Here is a 20,963-nt window from a genome sequence, read left to right as displayed (position 1 = left end):
CAGGCGTCGATGCCGTTTATCAGTCACCGAGAGAGGAGATGAAAATACCTTCACTGCCAAAAAGAAATGAAAATGAGAATATTCGATGATTGGATATTAAGTGCGGACGTTGATTTGGTGTTGTGGATAGGAAATAAGAAATTTATTTTAAATCCCGCCAAATACAAGAAATTATATTTAAAAAAATTCATAAAATATTTAAGATATGTGTGTCGGACACGCGTGTCCAATTTGTATTTAATATTTATTAACCGGACATGTTTTCGGCGTGTCCGACACGTGTCGGAGGAGTGTCGGGCGAGTGTCGTGTCGGACACGGTGTCGAACACTGCACGCCTCTTTGAGCTGAAGTGTCGGTGCATCATAGATTTATGTAGTCAACCCTAGGTAGTGGGATAACAAGTTGATTATGTTATTGTTATTGTTGTAGCCACTTTGAACATCACATTGCAAATGTCTTACATGGTTAATTCAAATTCAGCATCAGAGTTGAGTTATTTTTTTTCATATGCTACAGATATTCTATTTATTTTCTTATATCTGCTGTCATGTAAGCAAATGATACAAGAAATATACCTAATATTTAGTCTTCCTATATTATAGTCCGAAGTTTTTGTATGTGTGGAACCATGGTGTTGCACTCTTTCGAAATAAAGCTTTGATTTAAACTCTTGGCTTCAATTAACTTACAACTCTATTTATCTATTGCCAACTTAGATCTGTTTCTATTTCGTTCATATGTCCCAACATCAATAGTTTAAAAAGTCGCTGCAAAGATTTATCCGTCCTTACATGGAACCATGATGTGAATGCTGGTTGATACCAGCTTTGGAATTACAGACTTTAATATTGCATGAGCTTTCATGACTTATGATCTATGTAATTTTCTTATTTATCTTTTATTTTATGCATTAGATTCCATTTATCTTTATAAGGTTTTGTTTCACTTAACTCTATCGTAAAGGTGCAACCATCCGGGACTTCCTTTGTTTTTCAAGCTCATCCGGAAACATGAATCTATTTTACTATCACCATTTTATTAGATCTGTGTTACATATGCTATAATACTTTTAGCATTTGCATTTACAGTAGTTTATTGCAACTTACTGCTTACTCGTTACTCTTAGGTTCAAGTCCTAAACTTAATATCATTGCTTACTGAACATTTGGGCGAGAAGATTACTCCATTTGCGGGCCAACTGGTGAATTTTTTCGGAAAGGTATCCTTTTAATCTTTGTATTCTTTTCAGTTTGAAAGAGTTATCATATGATGCATGTTTTTTTTTAAATGTTGCTGCTTTCAATGAGTCTGTTGTTCTTTTTGTTGCTTTGGTTAGTGATGGTGGTTGTAGACAAAAAAGGGTGCAGCATGTGTGATCATATAATGATGCATACACATGCTGCATTCTATCTTGAAAATATAATAATATGGTAGATTGTAAGATACAAATAAGCTAACCGAGTTGCAAGTAGTTCCATTTTTTTAATTGAACTCGATTAATTTTGCTGCACTTGAAACTCCAGTGATAGAACTTTGGTTTCCTACTAAATTTTTATATAGGTAATAGCTTGGCAAAGTACATCAGATTTTTTTATTACATTTGAGAGTTACTTTTGACTTTCCTCGAACAATTTACGGGATTGGACGACCTTGGTTGGCTATGTTATAATGGTAGGGCTTGAAATTTACATTTGCTCATCTGGTATGATGTATTGTTGGCTATGATGTAGTGGTGCAATGTGTGATTTCTTTTGACTATCGGCTAGCATGTATGGTTGCCTATGATGTCATGGTAGAGCTTTGATTTTCCTATTATTATGCTTATGTAGGTGATTAGGTTAGCACTGCTCAGTAATTCCTTAATGACTTGAGATTTACTTTTAGTTATCAGCTGTGGTAGGAGTGAGGACCTTTTAACTTGTGAGCCTTTCTCTGAGATGATTTTTTACTTGAAATTAAGCTATTTCCAGCAACTTTAATAATTTTACCTTTATAACCCAAAGAACAAAAGAGTTTTCATAATAAGTATTTAAATTTGGAAAACATGAAATGCAAGCTTTGGGATGCACAAGTTTTTTTCCCCTTCAATTCCTTCAATAAGTAGGTTCTGATATGTGTTCAAAATTAAAATTTTAAAGTGACTTGGAAGAATTAATACAAAATATACCCTCTTAAAGAAAGAGTTTTTATTAGAGAAGATTTAAATAGACATATTGGTAGAGCGGTAAATAATTTTAAAAATATTTATGGTGGATATGAATTTGGAGCAACTAATAAAGGTGGTAAAATCTTATTAGATTTTGTTATAACTTATGATTTTGTAATTGATAATACTTTATTTAAGAAAAGAGATGAGCATCTCATCACTTCTAAGAATGGATATAGTAAAACTCAGATTGATTATTTTCTTATAAGAAAAATAGATCATTTAGATTGAAAATATTATAAAATTATTTCGAGTGAATGTTTATATACCCACATTGCTTATTAGTTTTGGACTTTAAAATGAATGGAGCATAATATAAAAAATAAAATAAAACATTATTTTAGGATTAGATGGTGGTATTTAAAGAAAATTAATAAAAATATTTGAGTAAAATTCTAGATCTTAAGATTTGGTCTGTACATGAGGAAGCTAATGCTATGTTGGAAAACTTGGCTAGTGATTAAGAATATTACAAAGTATGTGCTTGGAGTATCAAAAATAAAAACTCCTAATAGGAAAATAATTAGTGGTGGAATAAAAATGTGCAAGAAAATATCAAAATAAGAAGCCTTGTTATGAAAATTGGTTCAAATGTAAAAACTCTGAAAAATGCGAAAGATAGAAAGAGGCCCGTAAGGAGTAAGAAAGTAATATACGATGCAAAGATCTTAGCTTTTAATGATTTATATAATATATTTATGAGTTAGCCAGATAAAGAGATAGGAGAAATAAAGATTTAGTTAAAGTGAATTGTATTAATGATGAATATCAAAAAGTTTTTTTATTAGAAGTGGATATTAAACAAAAGTTGTTGAGTTATTTTGATAAGCTTTTCAATGAAGTTTGTAAGAATTTGATTAACTTTACTGACCTTAGCATCCTAAATAATAGGGATTTTTGTTTTTTGCAGCTTATTAGTAAAATGAAAGTTAGAGCGGCTTAAAAAAAAGTGTGGAAAAGCTGTTGGACCTGATAATATTTTAATAGAGGTGGAAATGCTTAAGAGTTGAAGAAATTTTTTGGCTTACTAAACTTTTTAATATTATTTTGAAAACTAAAAAGATGTCAGATGAATGGAGAATGAGTGTGTTGATTTTATATTTAAAAATAAAGGTGATGCACATGATTGTGCGAATTATATAAGAATTAAATTAATGTGTCATACTTTAAAAATACGGGAGCGAGTTATGGAGCGTAAGTTGCGATGTGACACTAATTTTTCTCAAAATCAATTTGGATGCATGCCGGGTAGGTCTACTATGGAAGTATACTTTCTATTGAGAGTTTTGATGGAGAAGTGTTAACCTCTGTATAGAAGGAACAAAAACAAATTTAATCAATAAATATACCTGTCGGATCCACGAATGCCTGCAAAAATTCCGCCGAGGCCTCCTGATATCCTGCTTAGAATTCGGGGCGGCGCCTCTCAGTGAATCATCCGTTATCCCGTGAACTTGCCTCGATTGAACCGACCGCAGATGGTCGTTAATACTCCGACCCAAAGCCCTCGCTCTTCCCACGCTTCCATTCACAGACGAAAAATCCCTCTCTCTTTCTCACTCTTGCCTCCTCCACAGCGATCTCCTCCTACCCTGCCTGTTGCCCAGAAGATCCAACTGTGCCGAAGCTCCTAACCCGACGACGTCCGAGCCGCCTCTGATCGTAAGAGAGAGAGAGATGAGAGAGAGAGAGGAGAGAGAGAGGAGAGAGAGAGAGAGAGAAGAGGGGAGCCCTCTTCCTACCCTCTCCGACCAAATCCTCGAGCCACCTCACAAGCCCTAGCCGAATCCCTAGCCTCTCCGCCTCCTCCTTTGTTGTCGGTCGGCTTTTGCTCCTTCGACGCTTGTCCCTGTTGGATCGGGAGTCACGACATTTTGATAAGGAGCAAAAATGGGAGCTTGCTCGAGCGAAGGTAGCCATCTCCCTACCTTCCGCGCGCTTCTGTAACCGGGTCACCTAAAACAGAGAGTTTAACTCTCTGTTTAAGAAAGTAAAACTCTCTGTTAATCTCATTTAATAGGATTTGGCTAACCTGACTCAAATCAAGCCTAAATCCCATTCAAATCTACTCCAATTCTATTTAGTTATAATTAAGTATAATTAAATATAATTATTTATTATTAAGTATAATTATTTATGATTAATTACCATTAATCATATTTAATTATTATTAATAATATTTATTTATAATAATTTATTATTAATTATATTTATTATAATTAATTATTAATATTTAATTATCTATGATTATTATATATACCTTATAATTAATTATGATTAATTAATTAAATCTTATTATTAATTTATGTTAAATTATTATTAATTAGGCTCAATTATAATTAGTTGTAATTAATTATTATTAATTATTAATAATTAATTATTCTTAATTATAATTAAATATAATTAATTTTAATTAAGTATAATTAATAACAAGAGATCTCTCCCAAGGTTTTAAAAGGCGAAATCGGGAATCGAGGCGTTTTTTCTAAACGAGGCGAGGCATAAGCCTCGAGGCGGATCGAGGCGTAAGCCTCAAAACGATTAAAATAAATTAATTTAAAATTATAAATAATGACAAAAAATGACAAAATATATTATGTCAACTATGAATTTGAATATTTGTTTTAAAATAAATAATATTACTGGAATACAAGATTTAAAAATAAACTCACTTAAAAATAAAACATCCCTTAGGATCAAGACCCAAAGCAGGCTCGTCATCACTTTGATTGTCTTTAGAAGAATCTTCATAATTAATGTCAAAGTCATCCTCAAACTCTTCTTCATCTATAATATTTTTTCCTTTATCTCCTATATCAGTTAATATTTCATTAGCTAAAAATGAAACAATAGTAACATACAAAATAATTCATTATATTTAAGAATACCTTTGAATTTTTTTGAAGCTTCAATCTCACTTTGTTTCTTCCTTTTATATACTTGGGCAGTTGCTTCATTATCTTCTTCATTTGACATGAGTTTCTCCTTCTAACTTCTAAACTTCAGAAACATCAGCATTCTTAGGAGTAACCCATTCATCATCAGATTGTAACTCATCAACAAGCAAAGGATCAATTTTCATTCTCAATATTTCCTTGATTCTCGCAATTTGTGATATCTATCTTTTAATTTTTTGTTAAACATAAATATAAACTGTTTGTTCATTCGATCTGCCGCCAATCGATTTCTCCTCTTTGTATGAATTTGATTGAAAATGCTCCAATTACGTTCGCATGCAGAAGCCGAACACGTTAGGCTAAGAACTTTAACTGCAAAAGCTTTTAATTCAGGAACATCATCTCCAAACTGAGCCCACCAACGTTCTACATGAAGACAAACATAGTATTTTATGAATATTGGTTGAAGTAGAAGACTTGAACATAAATATTAACATTAAAATTATAAATACTCAATACTATAAACATACCAGGAGTCGTGTTTGGTAGATGTTTGTGCTGCTCTAAATCCAAACATTCCCTTCTTCAAAATGAAAATCTTCAAGTTGATCAATTTACTTTAGGTAGTTTTCTTCAGAAATGAGTTTGTCCATACATGCATACAAACCAGTTTTCACCTCTTTGTCAACAATGAAAATCCTTATCATAATGAAATTGGGGATTTAAATAGTACGCAGCAGCATGTAAGTGTTGGTGTAATTGTCGATCCCACTTTTCATCTATAATATCCCATATTTCTTTGTAGGCACTTTCTTGACCTCTCAATTCTTTTGCAATATCTTCTTTAGCCCTATTGTCACTTCTGACTCAAAATGTCGAATATCTCGCACACCCATCTGACATTATTGTCACTCCTGTCTCAATCCAAGTCTTCTAACATCATCCACCATTTTTGAAGTGTCTTAACCTCCCTCATTCAGCATCCAAGTCCTCAGCCATACATGCTTGGAAGTTGTAATCCTCTTCCATAGCTTTCAACATATCGTAACATATTGATCCACGACGTACTCCTAACAACATTAAATGGAATCCCAATTTTCATAGATGAATCTGGCGATATCCAAAACAATCTATTCCTCGAGTTCTTTTGTAGCTGTAGGAGGTTGAATATCATGAGTATTTATGTTTTCGTCGTTATCAATATTTAGCATAAATCTATCCATGGGCCCCCGACTGCCTCGGTCAGAAGAAACTAGATGGCTTCCAGTACTGGAACCTTCATGCTGTGATCCATAGTAAGAAGAGTTTCCTATCATCTCAGTACCGAGCATGTACTCATGTACCGCTTAGTACCGAGCGTGTACCGAGCATGTACTGCTCAGTACCGAGTACCGAGCATGTACTGCTCAGTACCGAGCTTGTACCGAGCATGTACCGCTCAATACTGAGCATGTACTCATGTACCGCTCAGTACCGAGCGTGTACTAAGCATGTACTGCTCAGAATCGAGCATGTACCGAGCATGTACCGCTTAGTACCGAGCGTGTACTGAGCATGTACTCCTCGGTACCGAGCATGTACTGAGCAGTACCGAGCATGTACAATCTGATGAAGCGAGACATGAAGCAAATAACGGGAAGAAAGATCGTTACCTAGCCGTGAAAAAAGAACCGAGGATTACAGGAAGCTTGAGAAGAATAAGCGAGACATGAAGCAAATGACTGGAAGAATACGGGAAGAAAGAGAAGAAGAAATAAATCGTTACCTTCGATCGCCTCCAGTTATGTTCGAACTCGACCGAACTGTGGTCGTCGAAGTTGACGGAGTTCTCCTTTCAATTCTCACCCGAAGCAGAAGCAAGTATGTTACCCTAATCTCGACTCTTATACGACTCTCACCGCTCAGTCTATATACTTACAAATCGAAGCGGTGCCTCGTTTCGCTTCGAGTCGTTACGAATCGAAGCCTACGCCCTGTGCGAAATAAGCGCACGCTCCGCCGAATCCAATGAGGCGTAAGCCTCAACGCGCAAATGCTTCGCCTCGCCTTGAGTCGCGTCTCAGTGCGTACGCCTCTTCCTCCTTTTTAATCGTTAATCTCTCCCTGGATCCTCGTGCCAACACCGACATTCCTCGCGAAGGTATAGATTCTTGCCTTTGTTGTATGCAGCGGATCGGAAAACCGCCTATACACACCTTTATTGCGCGTGGTGGGATGGGACCCCGGTCCGACGCCTACGACGAGGCGGGCAATCACCTAAATCTTACCTCAATGTTCGTGGTGCACCGAAAAACCGCCGATACACGTCTTTATTGCGCGTGGTGGGATGGGACCCCGGTGCAGCGCCTACGGTGAGGCGAGGTCACTCATAAGTACCCCCAAGCGGGGGGAAAGCAAATTGTGTCTTTTAAAACAGGTACCGTCAAAGACCCCATACACGCCTTTATTGAAAGTGGTGGGAGGAACAAAAAATCACGGCCGTGGTGTCCTCGTCCGAGGACACTACCATACACGCCCTTATTGCGCGTGGTGGGAAAGACCCAGTTTCTCATAGTTTTCCCCTAAACGGGGGAGACGCCGGGAGGTTGCCGAAATCTCGGGTGAATATGAGGCCATACCTGAACTTGATTGAACAAAAATGGGACTTGTACCTAGACTCATTTGAACTCAAAAGACATTAATAAAAAGCTTAATTCAAACTCAAATCAAACTTGGACAACGGAAGACTTGAGTTGGACTCAAACTGAACTGCACTTGAACTTGAATTTGAACAAGGACTTGGACAAGTTGATAACAGACATGTGGACTTGATTTGGACTCGAGCAAAATGAGAACTTTGACATGATTTAAACTTGAACTCAAAATAAGAACTTGTGAACATTTAATTTGAGTTGAGCAACATCAAGTAGAATTTGAAATTGAACTTGAGGTTGGATATGATTAATGAATAAAACTAAAGGAACCAAACTTGAGACATGTGCAAGAGAACTTGAACTCGGGTTTGAACTAAGTGCACTAGGACTTGTAATAAAAGCAAAGTCATGCATGCAAATTGTTTGCAAAACAGTGATACAAACTCACCATGCGAACTACAAACCATTTTCAAAGATGCTGAATGATTTGCAATGCTCACTATAACCCACATTCAAGCATTGATGGTAACAAAGTTGTAAGTATGGTGCACATGCAATGTTGCATACGATAGGCTCTTAGCACTTCCAATGATCCCAGCATATATTGAAATGCATATAATAGAATGCGGTAACTGATCAACACACATATGGAAGACCAAGAATGAATGCAACAACATCTTGCAATCAATCACCACTCATTATCTAGCAAGCACACTGGTCTTATGCAAGCAAGGAAAGATAGTACAAAACAAATGCAAGTTCCTACTAGTAGCGGTAGGAGCTCCTCCATGCACATGATATGCAATCTACAAGAATTATACAAGGAGCTTACGACAAGCGCTGAGATACTTATCCATTTTGTAATGAAGCAGTGACAAATACACTAATCTTCTACCACCAGAAGCAGAGGGTGTATAACAAGTACAAATAACTACAAATCCCTATGGATCGTCATAAAAGACTTGTTATACGCTCAGCATGTCAAACACAACCAAATATAGAAGAGTTCCCACTCATATAGTAGTTCATTTATGGGTGATGACCATTAATGTACAGTGGGTGCTAAATAGTTCATATAGTTGATAACAACTCAGCATTAGTCAAATATATCAACCTTCTATAAGCAATAATAAAAGATCTGCAATACATACAATCTCTTTACAAATACGGATGTATGTATAACATGCCACTTATGGGTAGATACAGAAAGAATTCAGTAAATGCAGTATCCTGAAGTCATTTTCAGCCTATAAATGAAGACATCTACCTACATACATGTGGCAGTTGCGGATGTACTGAAAAGATCAAATACCACAACAAAATGCATGGAGAATACGACAAGTGCAAGCATATACAAGTATAAAGCAGGAGATTAGTTAGTGCACTACAATCTACCTGCATAAACCATACAAGTAGTGTACGACAGTCTACCTGTGCAAAGCAACAAACAATTCCATTCAAAAGCTGCTACAAAATGTCACCGGATCCGCAACATTCACACAAGCGGACAGAAGGCGTTTACAAATATTTTTAGAATACCCCTGCACATACACCGTAGTTTGTATACACATAGGTACACAAAAGGGGTAAATATAATTTTAAACCTGTATGGGCCCCGGCGAGCGTGTTATTGGTATACACGTGACGTCTAGGGATGCTGCGCGCATCAACAAGTTAATTCAGATTCGAACCCGATCCTTCTATACGGATCAATAAGAGTCGACAAGGTTCGAACCTTCAAACAAATATACGGTTTTGGCGACCGTTATATTTGTCTTAATACATTCATATTAGGCCTTCAATGCCTATAACAATGAGAATTCACTATCAAGGGCATAAAACCTACGAAATCTGATCATCTATCGATAATTTGATAGAGTTGATAAGATTCAATCAATAAAAGAGAAATAACCCCGAACACCCCGATGATGGCCGTGTTGATTGCTTATCTCAACCGGAGGGGTTCACAAATATTTTTCAAATATCTCACAAATATCCAAAGTCTATTTCAAATATTCCAAAGCTCCACCCAAAATTCCTGAAATCCCAAAAATATTTAAAATTGAAATAAACTATCGGTCACTTAAAGAAAAAGTCCATCCATCCTCCACAACAGTTTGCCGGGGTGGACAAATCAAAGTTTACTTCAGCTCACAAAGAGCCAAATGCCTGGTCGAGAATATCACTAGGATCCATTCTCAAAACAGTCTCCTACTAGTAAGGACGTGGTATGTGTCCTCTGACCGACGGTTTGCCGCCAAATGGCACCGCAGGATAAACGGTTATGACCCGGGGCCCTCTGAACTGAGTGGTTTTTGCCGCGAAATGGCACCACGAAATACCGGTTATAGCCATCGCCGTTACGTTCCTTATTGGCATAAAATCCTTGAGATATGAATCAATAGGATATGATCGATAGGGCACAAAGCTTTCTGTTAGCTAAGGTGGATTCAAATTTGTCCCATTTGACAAACGTTCACCCCAGGTCTACAAGGTACCCTTGGACGAAGCAACCCATGGCTGCCGACAAGGATCTCCTTCTGTCAGGTTGGGTCGACTACCTCCTCTGACTAAGTTGACCAAGGACCACGATGGCCCGGGACGACGGAACCATGGGATCTTGATTGGGTCTATCATCCATTCCCCCACCATCCGCTTTAAGTTAAGATGGTGAAATTTTTATTTTAAATACCAATTCCCAAACCCAAACCCAGGCTGTTACTATATGCCAGATACTACGTATTCTCTACGTATCTGATTGATGACTAGCCTTAATCGAAAGTTCTCTCTCGTGATCGAGAGGGGTAATTAACTATAGGGGCTTACGCCTATAGGAAACCGGAACTCAAATCATAAAGTCCTCGCAAATTGAGGGCGAAATCTCTGGGTAGTGTCTTATCTACAAACCCATCCGCCTTCCAAAATTTACCCTGGAACTTATTCAGTTAAAACTCCCTCGCCGAATAAAAAGAAAAGCAGGTGGAGGTCGGGGCCGAATTTTCGGAGACCACAAGAAGTATAGAGAGAATAAGGAGGATATATATAATATTTATTAATTTAGAGAAAGCATATGATAAAGTTTCAAGAGAAGTGATATGAAGAGTTTTAGAAAAGAAAGGAGTTAATGATGTTTATATTCAAGTCATTAAGGATATATATGTAAGACCCAATACTTGTGTTCAAACACAAGGTGGTTTGACCAAGTATTTTTCTTTTTCAATTGGATTAAATCAACGATCAGCCTTAAGCCCATGTCATTTTTCTATAGTCATGGATGTTCTTACTAGACTTTTGCAAGTGGTTGTACCCTGGTGTATGCTTTTTGCTGATGATATTCTTCTTGTTGATAAGCCTAGACAGGGAGTTGAGGTTAAACTTGAATTATGGAGTTCAACTTAGAGACTAAAGGTTTTCATTTGATATAACTAAAACCAAATATATGGAGTGTAATTTTAGTAGTGTAATTATGACTTTGGGCAACCAAGTCTTTAATAAGAGTACATGTTTTAGATATCTTGGGTCTATTTTTTAGAGTGATGGTGAAATAGATGAGGATATTATTAGTTGAATTCAAGTTGGATGGTTGGAGGAATGCATCAGACTTGTTGTGTGATTCCCCCTCAAACTTAAGGGAAAATTTTATAAGATGGTGGTGGACCTATAGTGCTTTGTGATGTAGAATGTTAGCCATTAAAAGAGAAGCGTAATATTAAGTTAAGTATTGCAGAGATGAGGATGCTTAGTTGGATGAGTGGCTTTACTCTTAGAGGTATGATTTGAAACGAGCATATACGTGAAAAGGTTGGAGTAGCCCCAGTGGAAGATAAGATTAGAGAGAATCGCCTTAGTGTGGTCACTTAAAACGATGGCCTTCGAATGAGCCAGTTAGGAAAGTAAATGAATTAGATTTGACTTATGCTAAGAAAGGTAAAGGTAGACCTAAAAAGACTTGGTTAGAAAATATTAGAAATGACCTTTTTTAGATTTAAATGCTGATTTCACTCTTAACAGGACACAATAAAGAAAAATGATTCATGTAGCCAATCCCATGTAGTGGGATAAAGGCCTTATGTTGTTGTTTTTGTTGTTAATGCCCAAGCAGGAAGTTATGTGATACTTTTATCAACTAATCAAATACATAGAAAATACGTATTATCTGACATATAGTAGCAACATTTGTTTGAATATTGGAAGTTGGATATTTAAAATTGAGAATTTCACTATCTTGCACTTAAAGAAGAAGGTGAGGGGAGTGATGATGGACTCAATCAAAATCATATGGTTCTGTCGTCCCGGGTCATTGCGCTCCTTGGTTTACTTAGTTAGAGGAGGTAGTCGACCGAACCTGACAGAAGGATCCTTGTCAGCAGCCATGAGTTGCTTTGTCCAAGGGTACCTTATAGACCTGGAGTGGGTATTTGTCTAATGGGACAAATTTGAATCCACCTTAGCTAACAAATGACTTTGTGCCCTATCAATTATATTTTATTGTTTCATGTCTCAAGAATTTGATGCCATTAGGGGAAATACGGGCTCTGGCTATAACTGTAATTTGGTGGTGCTATTTGGCGCAAACCACCTGGTTTAGAGGGCCCTAGTCATAATCGTTTACCTGCAGTGCCATTTGGTGACAAAATTGTTGGTTAGAGGACACGTGCCACTTTTTTACTGGTAGGAGACTATTTGAGAATGAATCCTAGTGATATTCTTGACCAGACATTAGCTCTATGTGAGCTGAATTATTTTCAGATTTGTCCACCTCGACAAACTGTTGTGGATGGTAGATGAATTTTGCTTTAAATAATTAATGATTTATTTCAGTATTAAATATTTTAGGATTTTCTTGGAGTTTTGGGTTTTATGTGGGTATTTGGGTGGAATTTTGGATATTTGAGATTAACCCCTCCAGTTGAGATTTATGTTCAACACGGCCATCATCGGGGTATTTATGGCCATATTAATTTCATTTATTAGACCTTGTCGACTTTGTCAACTTGCCGACATAGGATCGGGTATATTGTAGATTATTCATTTGCTGGTGAATTTTCTTCATTGGGAGCCTTGAAGGCCTAATATGAATGTATAAAATACATATCTCGATCGACTTTGTTACAATATATTTATTTGATAGTTCAAAATTTGTCAACTTCTACTGAGCCATGTAGAAGGATCAAATTCAAACTTGACTTCTTTACTAACCCGCGCTGTATCCCTAGACTTTATGTGTGTACCCATAACACACTCGCCGGGGCCCATATGGATGTATGATTGCATGTGCATTAATATGTATACATATTATAGTGTAAGTGCTGGGGCATTTTGTGATATTTATAAACATCTTTTGTCCGCTTGCAAGGATGTTGCGGATTCGGTGGCATAGCGTCGCACTACGGTCATTTTTCAGTTGTATACAGGTAGACTGTCGTGCACTACTTTTTTGCTTTTTGCTAGTAGATTGTCGAGTACTAACGATTCTCCTGATATCTGCTGCAGTTCTTTTAGTGCTCGTCCATAGGTGATATGTTGAATGCATAACGGGTCTTCCACAACTACCCGTAGGAACTAGTGTAAATTGTATATCCTTCACCTCTAGGTTTTCATCCATGAAAATATGGATTTGATCTGGCTTTCCCTTCCTAGAATTCGTATAAAAATCAATGAGCAATTCCCTGATTATGCCAACATCATCATTTTCTGCTGTTGGCTTAAATAAAGAATCAATTATTTCAACTTTGTATGATTGCGTCCTTACTGATGCCTTGTATTTCGAAATCAATGACCACTACATTGAATTAATAACTTATCGTTTTCATTGCATATTGGATTCTTCTGGTTACAACTAACATGTTAAATGCGGAATGTGTCTCTTGTAGTATCATTGAATACTTCTGCTTGCAGGAGATTGAGATATTTGATTGAAGTTGAATTGTTGTTGAGTTATTGTGTTTTATTGTTGTATTATCTATAGTCACTTGTATACAGCTCGTTACATTCACTATGAATCCCCTTGCATTATGAATAGATCATTATATTACAAGTCCTCTGATTCATGCTTACAGACAATTCATGTGCATTAGATGCTTCTTTTCATATGCGTAGGTATCATGAACTCCTTTCATAAGCTAGCTATCATTAGTACTATGCTTGATATCCCCTCCACAACATTCTTAGGTTTTGTTTGTAGATATGTTGATTGCGTATTGTGCATTCTTACTTATAGGGTGAATTGCACCTGCCCTTGTGTAATACTGATGCATGTACTTTAATGGCCAATGATAGTCTTTTAACATCTATTGGAAGCTTTATGTTATCGCTTGCAAATCATGTTAGTCAATCCCTCACAATTCTCTTGAATGCATTCATTGAAGCCTTCTTGAGTGTATTTTGTAGGATGTTTGTCAGCCTCGTTGTTTATGAACACGTTAGCATACTTGCCCATGGTCAAATGATGCCGGTCACTTGCAAATTATATTTGTTAAAGGCTTGTTCAACAAGTCTTGATCATCAATTTTTTATGCTCACTATGTATTGATCTTCCTTTGCTAATGTATTTTCTTGAAGTTGAGTCGTTGTTGATGGTAGAGATGTTATTGTGTTCCTTCATCTCTGCTTACTTGACAAATTTGTTTGATCAAACAAATCTTTATAGTTGTACTTGCTTGCAAGGGGTTCATTTCAATGCTCGAAATTATTATTAGATTTGGATATTTTTATTTCGACCATGCCTTTGTCAATTTAAAGTCCAATGCTCTATCATTTGTTCGAATTGAACTCTAATTTGTCGTCGTATTCAAGCTTGCAAGTCTTCTGTTTATTCAGTTATGTTCACATTAGTTTTATTATAATTCATTTGAGTTTAATTCGTTGTCATGCATTGTATGAGTTCCCTGTGGTCCTCTTAAGCTCAAATTCAGTTAACAAGTCCCCTGTTATTGTTCACTGTTTAGTTAAAATAATTAAATTTAGGTCCTCTTTCTGAGTTCAAATAAAGTTTCATGTTGTCCATTTTTATTAAAATTAGGCCCCCTATTAGTGTAAATTTCAGCAGTCTCCTGGCATCTTCCTCGTTTAGGAGAAACTACAGGAGTCTGGGACTTCCCACCGTGCTAATAAAAGTGTATATGGTAGGTGTCCGTAGACATCGCGGCCGTAGTCTCATTCCCACCACGCCAATAAAGACGTGTATGGGTCTTCGAGGGTACCTGTTTTATAAAACAGTTGGCTTTCTCCTGCTCGAGGGTACTTATAAGTAACCACGTCTCACCGTAGGCGTCGTATCGAGTTTCCATCCCACCACGCTAGTAAAAGCGTGTATATACAATTTTCTGGTACGTCGCGAATGCCGAAGTGGGGCTTTTGATGATTATCCTTTTTTTGCAAGCATCGCGACGAACTTTCTCCCATCATGCTAAGAAAAGCATGTATAGGTAGCTGTTTTGTCACACTACAAGCGTCAAAGATGGGCTCTTGGAGTTTTGAGTTGGAGGGATTAAACCTTTGTAGCATGGAGATGATGGAGGAAAATATGCAAAAATGCACAATTTACATAAAACATCCCTCTCTTTTTTGTATTTCTCATTTTTTTTCTTTTCCTTTTTTGTTCTTTTTTTAGAAACTATTTCTTCTCTCTTTTTCTTTTATACTTCTCCGCTCTCTTTCTTTTCTTTTTTTTTCTCCTTTTTTACTTTATTTTCCTTCTTTTTTTTACACACATATATATACATATATAGCATGTATACACAAACATATTTATGTATATCTCTTATCAAATACAATGACATAAGTGGCGTTAATAATTGCTATTATTATCATAACAACTAATAATAATAATGGTATAATAATAATTATAATGATATAATAATTTTTATAATAATAGTAACTAATAACAATTAGTAACTAGAATAAAAATAAAGCATATATGTAGAACTCAATCAAGTCTTAATGGGCAAGAAAGGGGAGGCTACAGGTTAGATTGGACGGGTCTGGTGCAGAACAGGAAATTCGACAGGTTTGCTCGAATGGAAGCAGCTAAAGGTCAGAGAGGGCAAGTCGATGGGAAGGCTAGGGCAGGAGGTGTTTGATTCGGGTTCAGGAAGAGGTTTACACATGGAGATCAATCGGGGAAGACTGGTTTGTGAGTGGTGTTCATTTCTAATAGAAGAAGGTGTCAGCTGATGGATTTGAGAAATCTGGACGAGTTTTTTTTTTTTTGAGTTTTTTTTTTTTTTTTTTTTTGCGGCTTGAGGAAAGAAGAGAAGTAGATGGGACCGTGGACGGCAGAGGGTAGGCGTTGGTTGGAAGAGCCAACAACTTCAAGAGGTTGGGGCTCGGGACTTTCAAAGCTTGTAGTTATAGGGCAGAGGAGATCGTGGAGGTCGGTCGAGTTCAAGGCTTGCGGCGTAGGCTTTGGAGAAGAGAAGGATTATGTGAGGTGTTTAAGCGTGACGAAGGAAGGATTGCGAGAGGAGTTCGGGAGGAGGGAATTAGAACTGGCTCACATCGAAGAAGGCGTCAAAACAGTTGGAGTTCGGGTATGTGGGTAGAAGAAGCGAAGAACTGGGTTGTTTGGGGTTTTTCACGTGAGAGAGGAAGAGGCCAATGAAGCGGGACTTCGCTCTCATTTTAACGATGCGGGATTGAGGCATGCACAAATGGTTTGAGACGGAGCCGATTTGCATACTGTGGAATGGATTTTGGCAGGGATTCTAGTACGACTTTAGCAGAGAATGGCAGAGGTAACGAGGAGTTTTTTTTCTTTTTTATTTTTTTGTTGGCTTTTTTTGAGAGGTCAACAAGCTTAAACCACATCATGGCATAATTTTTTAACAAAAATGATCTGATTTAAAAATGCTTAAAATCAAGAATATACTCATTAGATTAAGTGACCGTTTAAATATCGAGAGTGGAGACAGTTTGAAGTTGGTGAGAGTGTGAATATGAAGCATCAAAAGGCATTCTTGAGAAGAGGTTAATGGTGCCGACAACAAAAGCTAGTGAAAAATGTATAAGAACTAGTAGGTAAGCGTGAATAGGACCACCAAGAAATGACTAGCTCATGTGGAAGAAAATGGAAAACTAACGAGCAATGGCTCAATGACTATGAAAAACAATGAGAAAAGGCAAATGATCATGCCTAGTTGTTGTGGTAGATGTTAAACCGAACTACGAAATCTAAATCAAGATTTTACTTTGAGAAGGAGCCTGAGTGCATAGTGCAATGACATGGTGCGGTGCAATGCACACATTCTATTGTGAGCTTGTATTTCACATACAAGAGATGCATAGGACCAACACTTTCTTAAGTGTGCTTTTAACAACACTGACTTACATTTTTTTGCACTATATCTAAATCCCAAATTTTTAACACCTAACAAACCTTGAAGTTATATGGTATTTTTAGCTTGTATGCTAATCAAGATAAAAAAAAATACAAAAAAAAAGTTATATGGTATTTTTGTAATTTGTGTGTGTGTGTGAGCAGGTGCATGTGCATGTATGTGCATGTATGGGCATTTAGTTTAAGGTTTTCAAAGTTTCCCTTGGCTGGAGGATGACAAAGTGAATGAAAAAGCAAAGAGAAGATATTGGAAATCAATTTTTTTAAAATAAATAGTACATAATCTGAGGAGGTGGGGATAAAGGTGTATATTAGAAGTGGTTTGCTCTAACTATTCTCAAATAAGCCTGATTGGTTTTATTCTGATTTATTTATTTATATTTTTGAGCCCTTATGCTCTATTTAATAATTCATCATAATTTTTGAAAAAATTTAAAGAAATTGAATTTTGTTAAAATATTGAGCTTAATAACAATGGATGTGTTTTTTTTTTAACATATTTAAATAGAGAAAAACATCAAAATAGTCCCTTGATTTTTTTATGAATGACCAAAATGGTCACCAACTATATTAAAAGATCATTTTAGTTTATCAACTCTTTAAAAATGAATCAAAATAGTTCTATGTTGGTACTATTTTGGTTCCTTTTAAGGAGTTGAGGGATCAAAATAGTCTTTTAATATAATTCAGGACTATTTTAGTCTTTCATAAAGAGTCAAGAGGCTATTTTGGTTATTTTCTCTATTTAAATATTACAAAACTTGACAAAATTTTGGGAGAAGCTCATTTCAAAATGAAATTCTATTGTTTCAAAATTTCGGAGGAAATGCACAAAAGGGAACTTTTTCTTTCTTTGTGTCTTAGTAATATGTACAGATGTAAACGAGAATTTGACTTTTAATAGGACACAATGGAGAAAAATGATTCATGTAGCCGACCCCTCGTAGTGGGTTAAAGGTTTGATTTTGTTCTTGTTGTTGTTGTGGCTTAGTAATATGTATAGATGTATGGAATAGTACTAGCCGGTTTCTAAACATTTTTCATATGCGACATTCTTTAATTCAGATGATGTTCTGTTATATATGCATGTCTTTTATTCTTACACAATCTCATTTACTTTTTTTCTTGCCATCCTTAACCATGGTTTTTATGGTTGGGAAGAAAAGATTTCCATAACTGATTCCTGTTACATTACGCCGCCATGAAATCATGATTGCAATTTTATTTGAAATTTCATGTGTAATTGTTATGAAAGATCATATGATATCTTAATTCAGTTGTGATTTTGTTGGTATGGTTTTTTACTCCTGAATTCAGATGTGGGAGGAATCCATTGGTGAAAGTTTACTGCAGATTCAACTCCTTGAGGCCCTTAGAAATTTTGTTTGCTCACTTGGCTATCAGTCTTGTGTCTGCTATAACATGCTTCTACCTATTCTACAAAAGGGTATTAACGTTGATGATCCTGATGCGCTCAACCTGCTGGAGGATAGTATTCGGGTTAGTTGTTCTTTTCAATTGTATATTGCTGAAAAAATGTGAAAGTGTGATTTTTGCATTTTTCATATTTGCAGCTTTGGGAGGCTGTCCTTTCGCATGCTACATCAATAGTGCCTCAGTTGTTGGACCTTTTTCCCTCTTTGGTGACCATAGTTGAAAGAAGTTTTGATCATTTGCAGGTTAGGTTCTAATGCCCCAAAGGTGTGGAATAAGACATCAAGAAGGGCATCAGGAAGCTTAGATGCATATATATACTATAAGACATGCATTTCTTTAGGATGATTTAATACTCAAGTTTTAAGCTTTTCATGATGCATAAAATAATTATGAAAATGCTGGTCTTTTATACAGCCTTAAGCCAAATCATCATTACAAGTGGTCTTTGTTATGAATTGGAAACTTTTTTTTTTTATCAATAATGCACACGGAAACCATGATACTTTATTTTGCTTGCACTATCCTAAACAAATTCTACTTTCTCTCTTCACTTTCGATTTCAACTGGGTATTATATAATTGATCATTCCCAACTTGGAGTTTGGACCTGATTTGATATGTTAATTCCTCAGAAATTACAACTGGTCTCGTAAGACAGTTATATAAGCAAAAAATTGACCTTGTATTTTCTAGTTCAACTTTTAATTTACGATCTTCTGATGTTCTTAAGAAACAACACTATATGAGATACTAAACAAGTATGGCTTGGGAAGAATGATGCATTAAAGGAAACCATATAGTTGGGATAAGGCTAAGGATTATTTAAGAGAAGCCTTTCTGTGGCTCATTTAATTGTGCCTTTGATTTATAGTTTTCTCTCACACGTCATATTTACACTTCTGATTTATAATTTACTATCAGGAATCGGATTTGAACTCATTTAATGAAGGTTTAGGCAAAAATCTGAATGAGCTAATTTATCTTTGAACAGGTAGTTGTGGATATCATTGAGGACTACATAATTTTTGGTGGTGCAGAGTTTTTAAATTGCCATTCCTCAAGTGTAGCTAAACTGCTTGATGGTATTGTTGGAAATGTAAATGATAAAGGTCTGCTTTCAATTATTCCAACTCTTGATATCTTGATTCAGGTATATTTTATAGTATTGTTGAAAAACTCTTGCTTCTCTTGAGCAGCTTTTTTGGCTGATGCTCCAACAGAAAGTATATATATATATATATATATATAAGAAATTTCGCTTTTCCAAATGTACCATTGAACATAATCGTTATACACAATTATATTGATTTATCCATTGTTTCATATAGTCAAATTTAATGTAGCCTGTATTTTCTTAACCACCATATTTCCATTTCCGTATTGGCTTATGGCATGGTGAATTGGTGAAGTCTCTCCTATAAATTCCAAGCAATGTCTTAAGAGTGAAGTTTAGCAAAAAGCTAGACATATAGCACAATTAAATTGACATGCACAAATTTAGTTTCCTTGTGTTATTTTTTGCTTCTTTTCTAACTACTAGAAGTATTTCTACTTCCCTCTACTTTTGATAAAAAATATGTATATAGATGGGTGGATAATTTCTTGTTTGGCCATTGCGTTTTGTGTAAATGTTATTGTTGAATCTCCTTACAAATGGCTTGCAACTTTTCTATTTCAATTTGCTTCTATATTTCAAAATTTTTATGGTTCCTTTTTTACAAATGGCTTGCATTATCAAGTTTAACCCATAGATTTTTCCAAAAGTGACTAAGAAATTTAACATCTCAGTCTGATGTAATAGTTTTAGGTAGGCCATATAACTTTACAACCTCTTGGAAATAGAAATTGGCGATGTGTGTGGCATCTAATGTTTTATGGCAAGGTATAAAATGCACAATCTTTGAAAATCGATCAAAAATTATAATTTATGTTGTGTGTTGGAAAGGCCTACCACGAAGTCAATACTAACATTGGTCCATGGAAATTCTAGAACAAGTATCAACATATACGCGCCATATCCTAGTTGATGTGTCTTTACTTGATGAGATATCATGTACTTGTGTTGCGCTAGTTCTGTTAGTGGCGCTGCTAACAATAACAACATCAAGCATTTATCCCATTACGTGGGGTCGGCTTCATGAATCATTTTCCTCCATTGTGTCTGATTAAGAGTCAAATTCTCATTTAGATCCAATAAAAAAAGGTCATTTCTAATATTTTCTAACCAAGACTTTTTAGGTCTACCTCTACCTTTCTTAATATAAGTTAAATCTAATACATCTACTCTCCTAATCGGGTCATCAGAAGGCTGCCGTTTTATGTGACCAAACCATCTAAGGCTTCTCTCTCTAATCTTATCTGCCATTGGAGCTACTCCAACCTTTTCACGTATATCCTCATTTTTTATTGTTCCTCTAAGAGTAAAGACATTCATCCACCTGAGCATCCTCATC

At 36.0% G+C, this 20,963-nt stretch overlaps 1 protein-coding gene across 8 annotated transcripts in view; it reads left to right on the top strand.

The window, feature by feature from the left end:
- LOC110096544 (importin-11) overlaps positions 1–20,963 on the top strand; it is a 107,609-nt gene that overhangs the window by 58,618 nt on the left and 28,028 nt on the right. For 6 of the 8 annotated variants that reach the window (XM_028693882.1, XM_020822558.2, XM_028693886.1 and 3 more), the window contains exons 14-17: positions 1,128–1,220; positions 18,392–18,574; positions 18,649–18,753; positions 19,502–19,660. In XM_028693882.1, coding sequence (XP_028549715.1) covers positions 1,128–1,220; positions 18,392–18,574; positions 18,649–18,753; positions 19,502–19,660 — 540 coding nt within the window. The remainder of the gene's footprint in view (positions 1–1,127; positions 1,221–18,391; positions 18,575–18,648; positions 18,754–19,501; positions 19,661–20,963) is intronic. The other 2 variants (XM_028693884.1, XM_028693883.1) reach the window with 1 other exon arrangement.

This window comes from Dendrobium catenatum, unplaced genomic scaffold (genome assembly GCF_001605985.2).
Source record: "Dendrobium catenatum unplaced genomic scaffold, ASM160598v2 fragScaff_scaffold_378, whole genome shotgun sequence".
Lineage (NCBI taxonomy): Eukaryota > Viridiplantae > Streptophyta > Magnoliopsida > Asparagales > Orchidaceae > Dendrobium > Dendrobium catenatum.
Note: the sequence above shows the minus strand (reverse complement) of the source record. Positions and strands in the feature narration are given on the sequence as shown.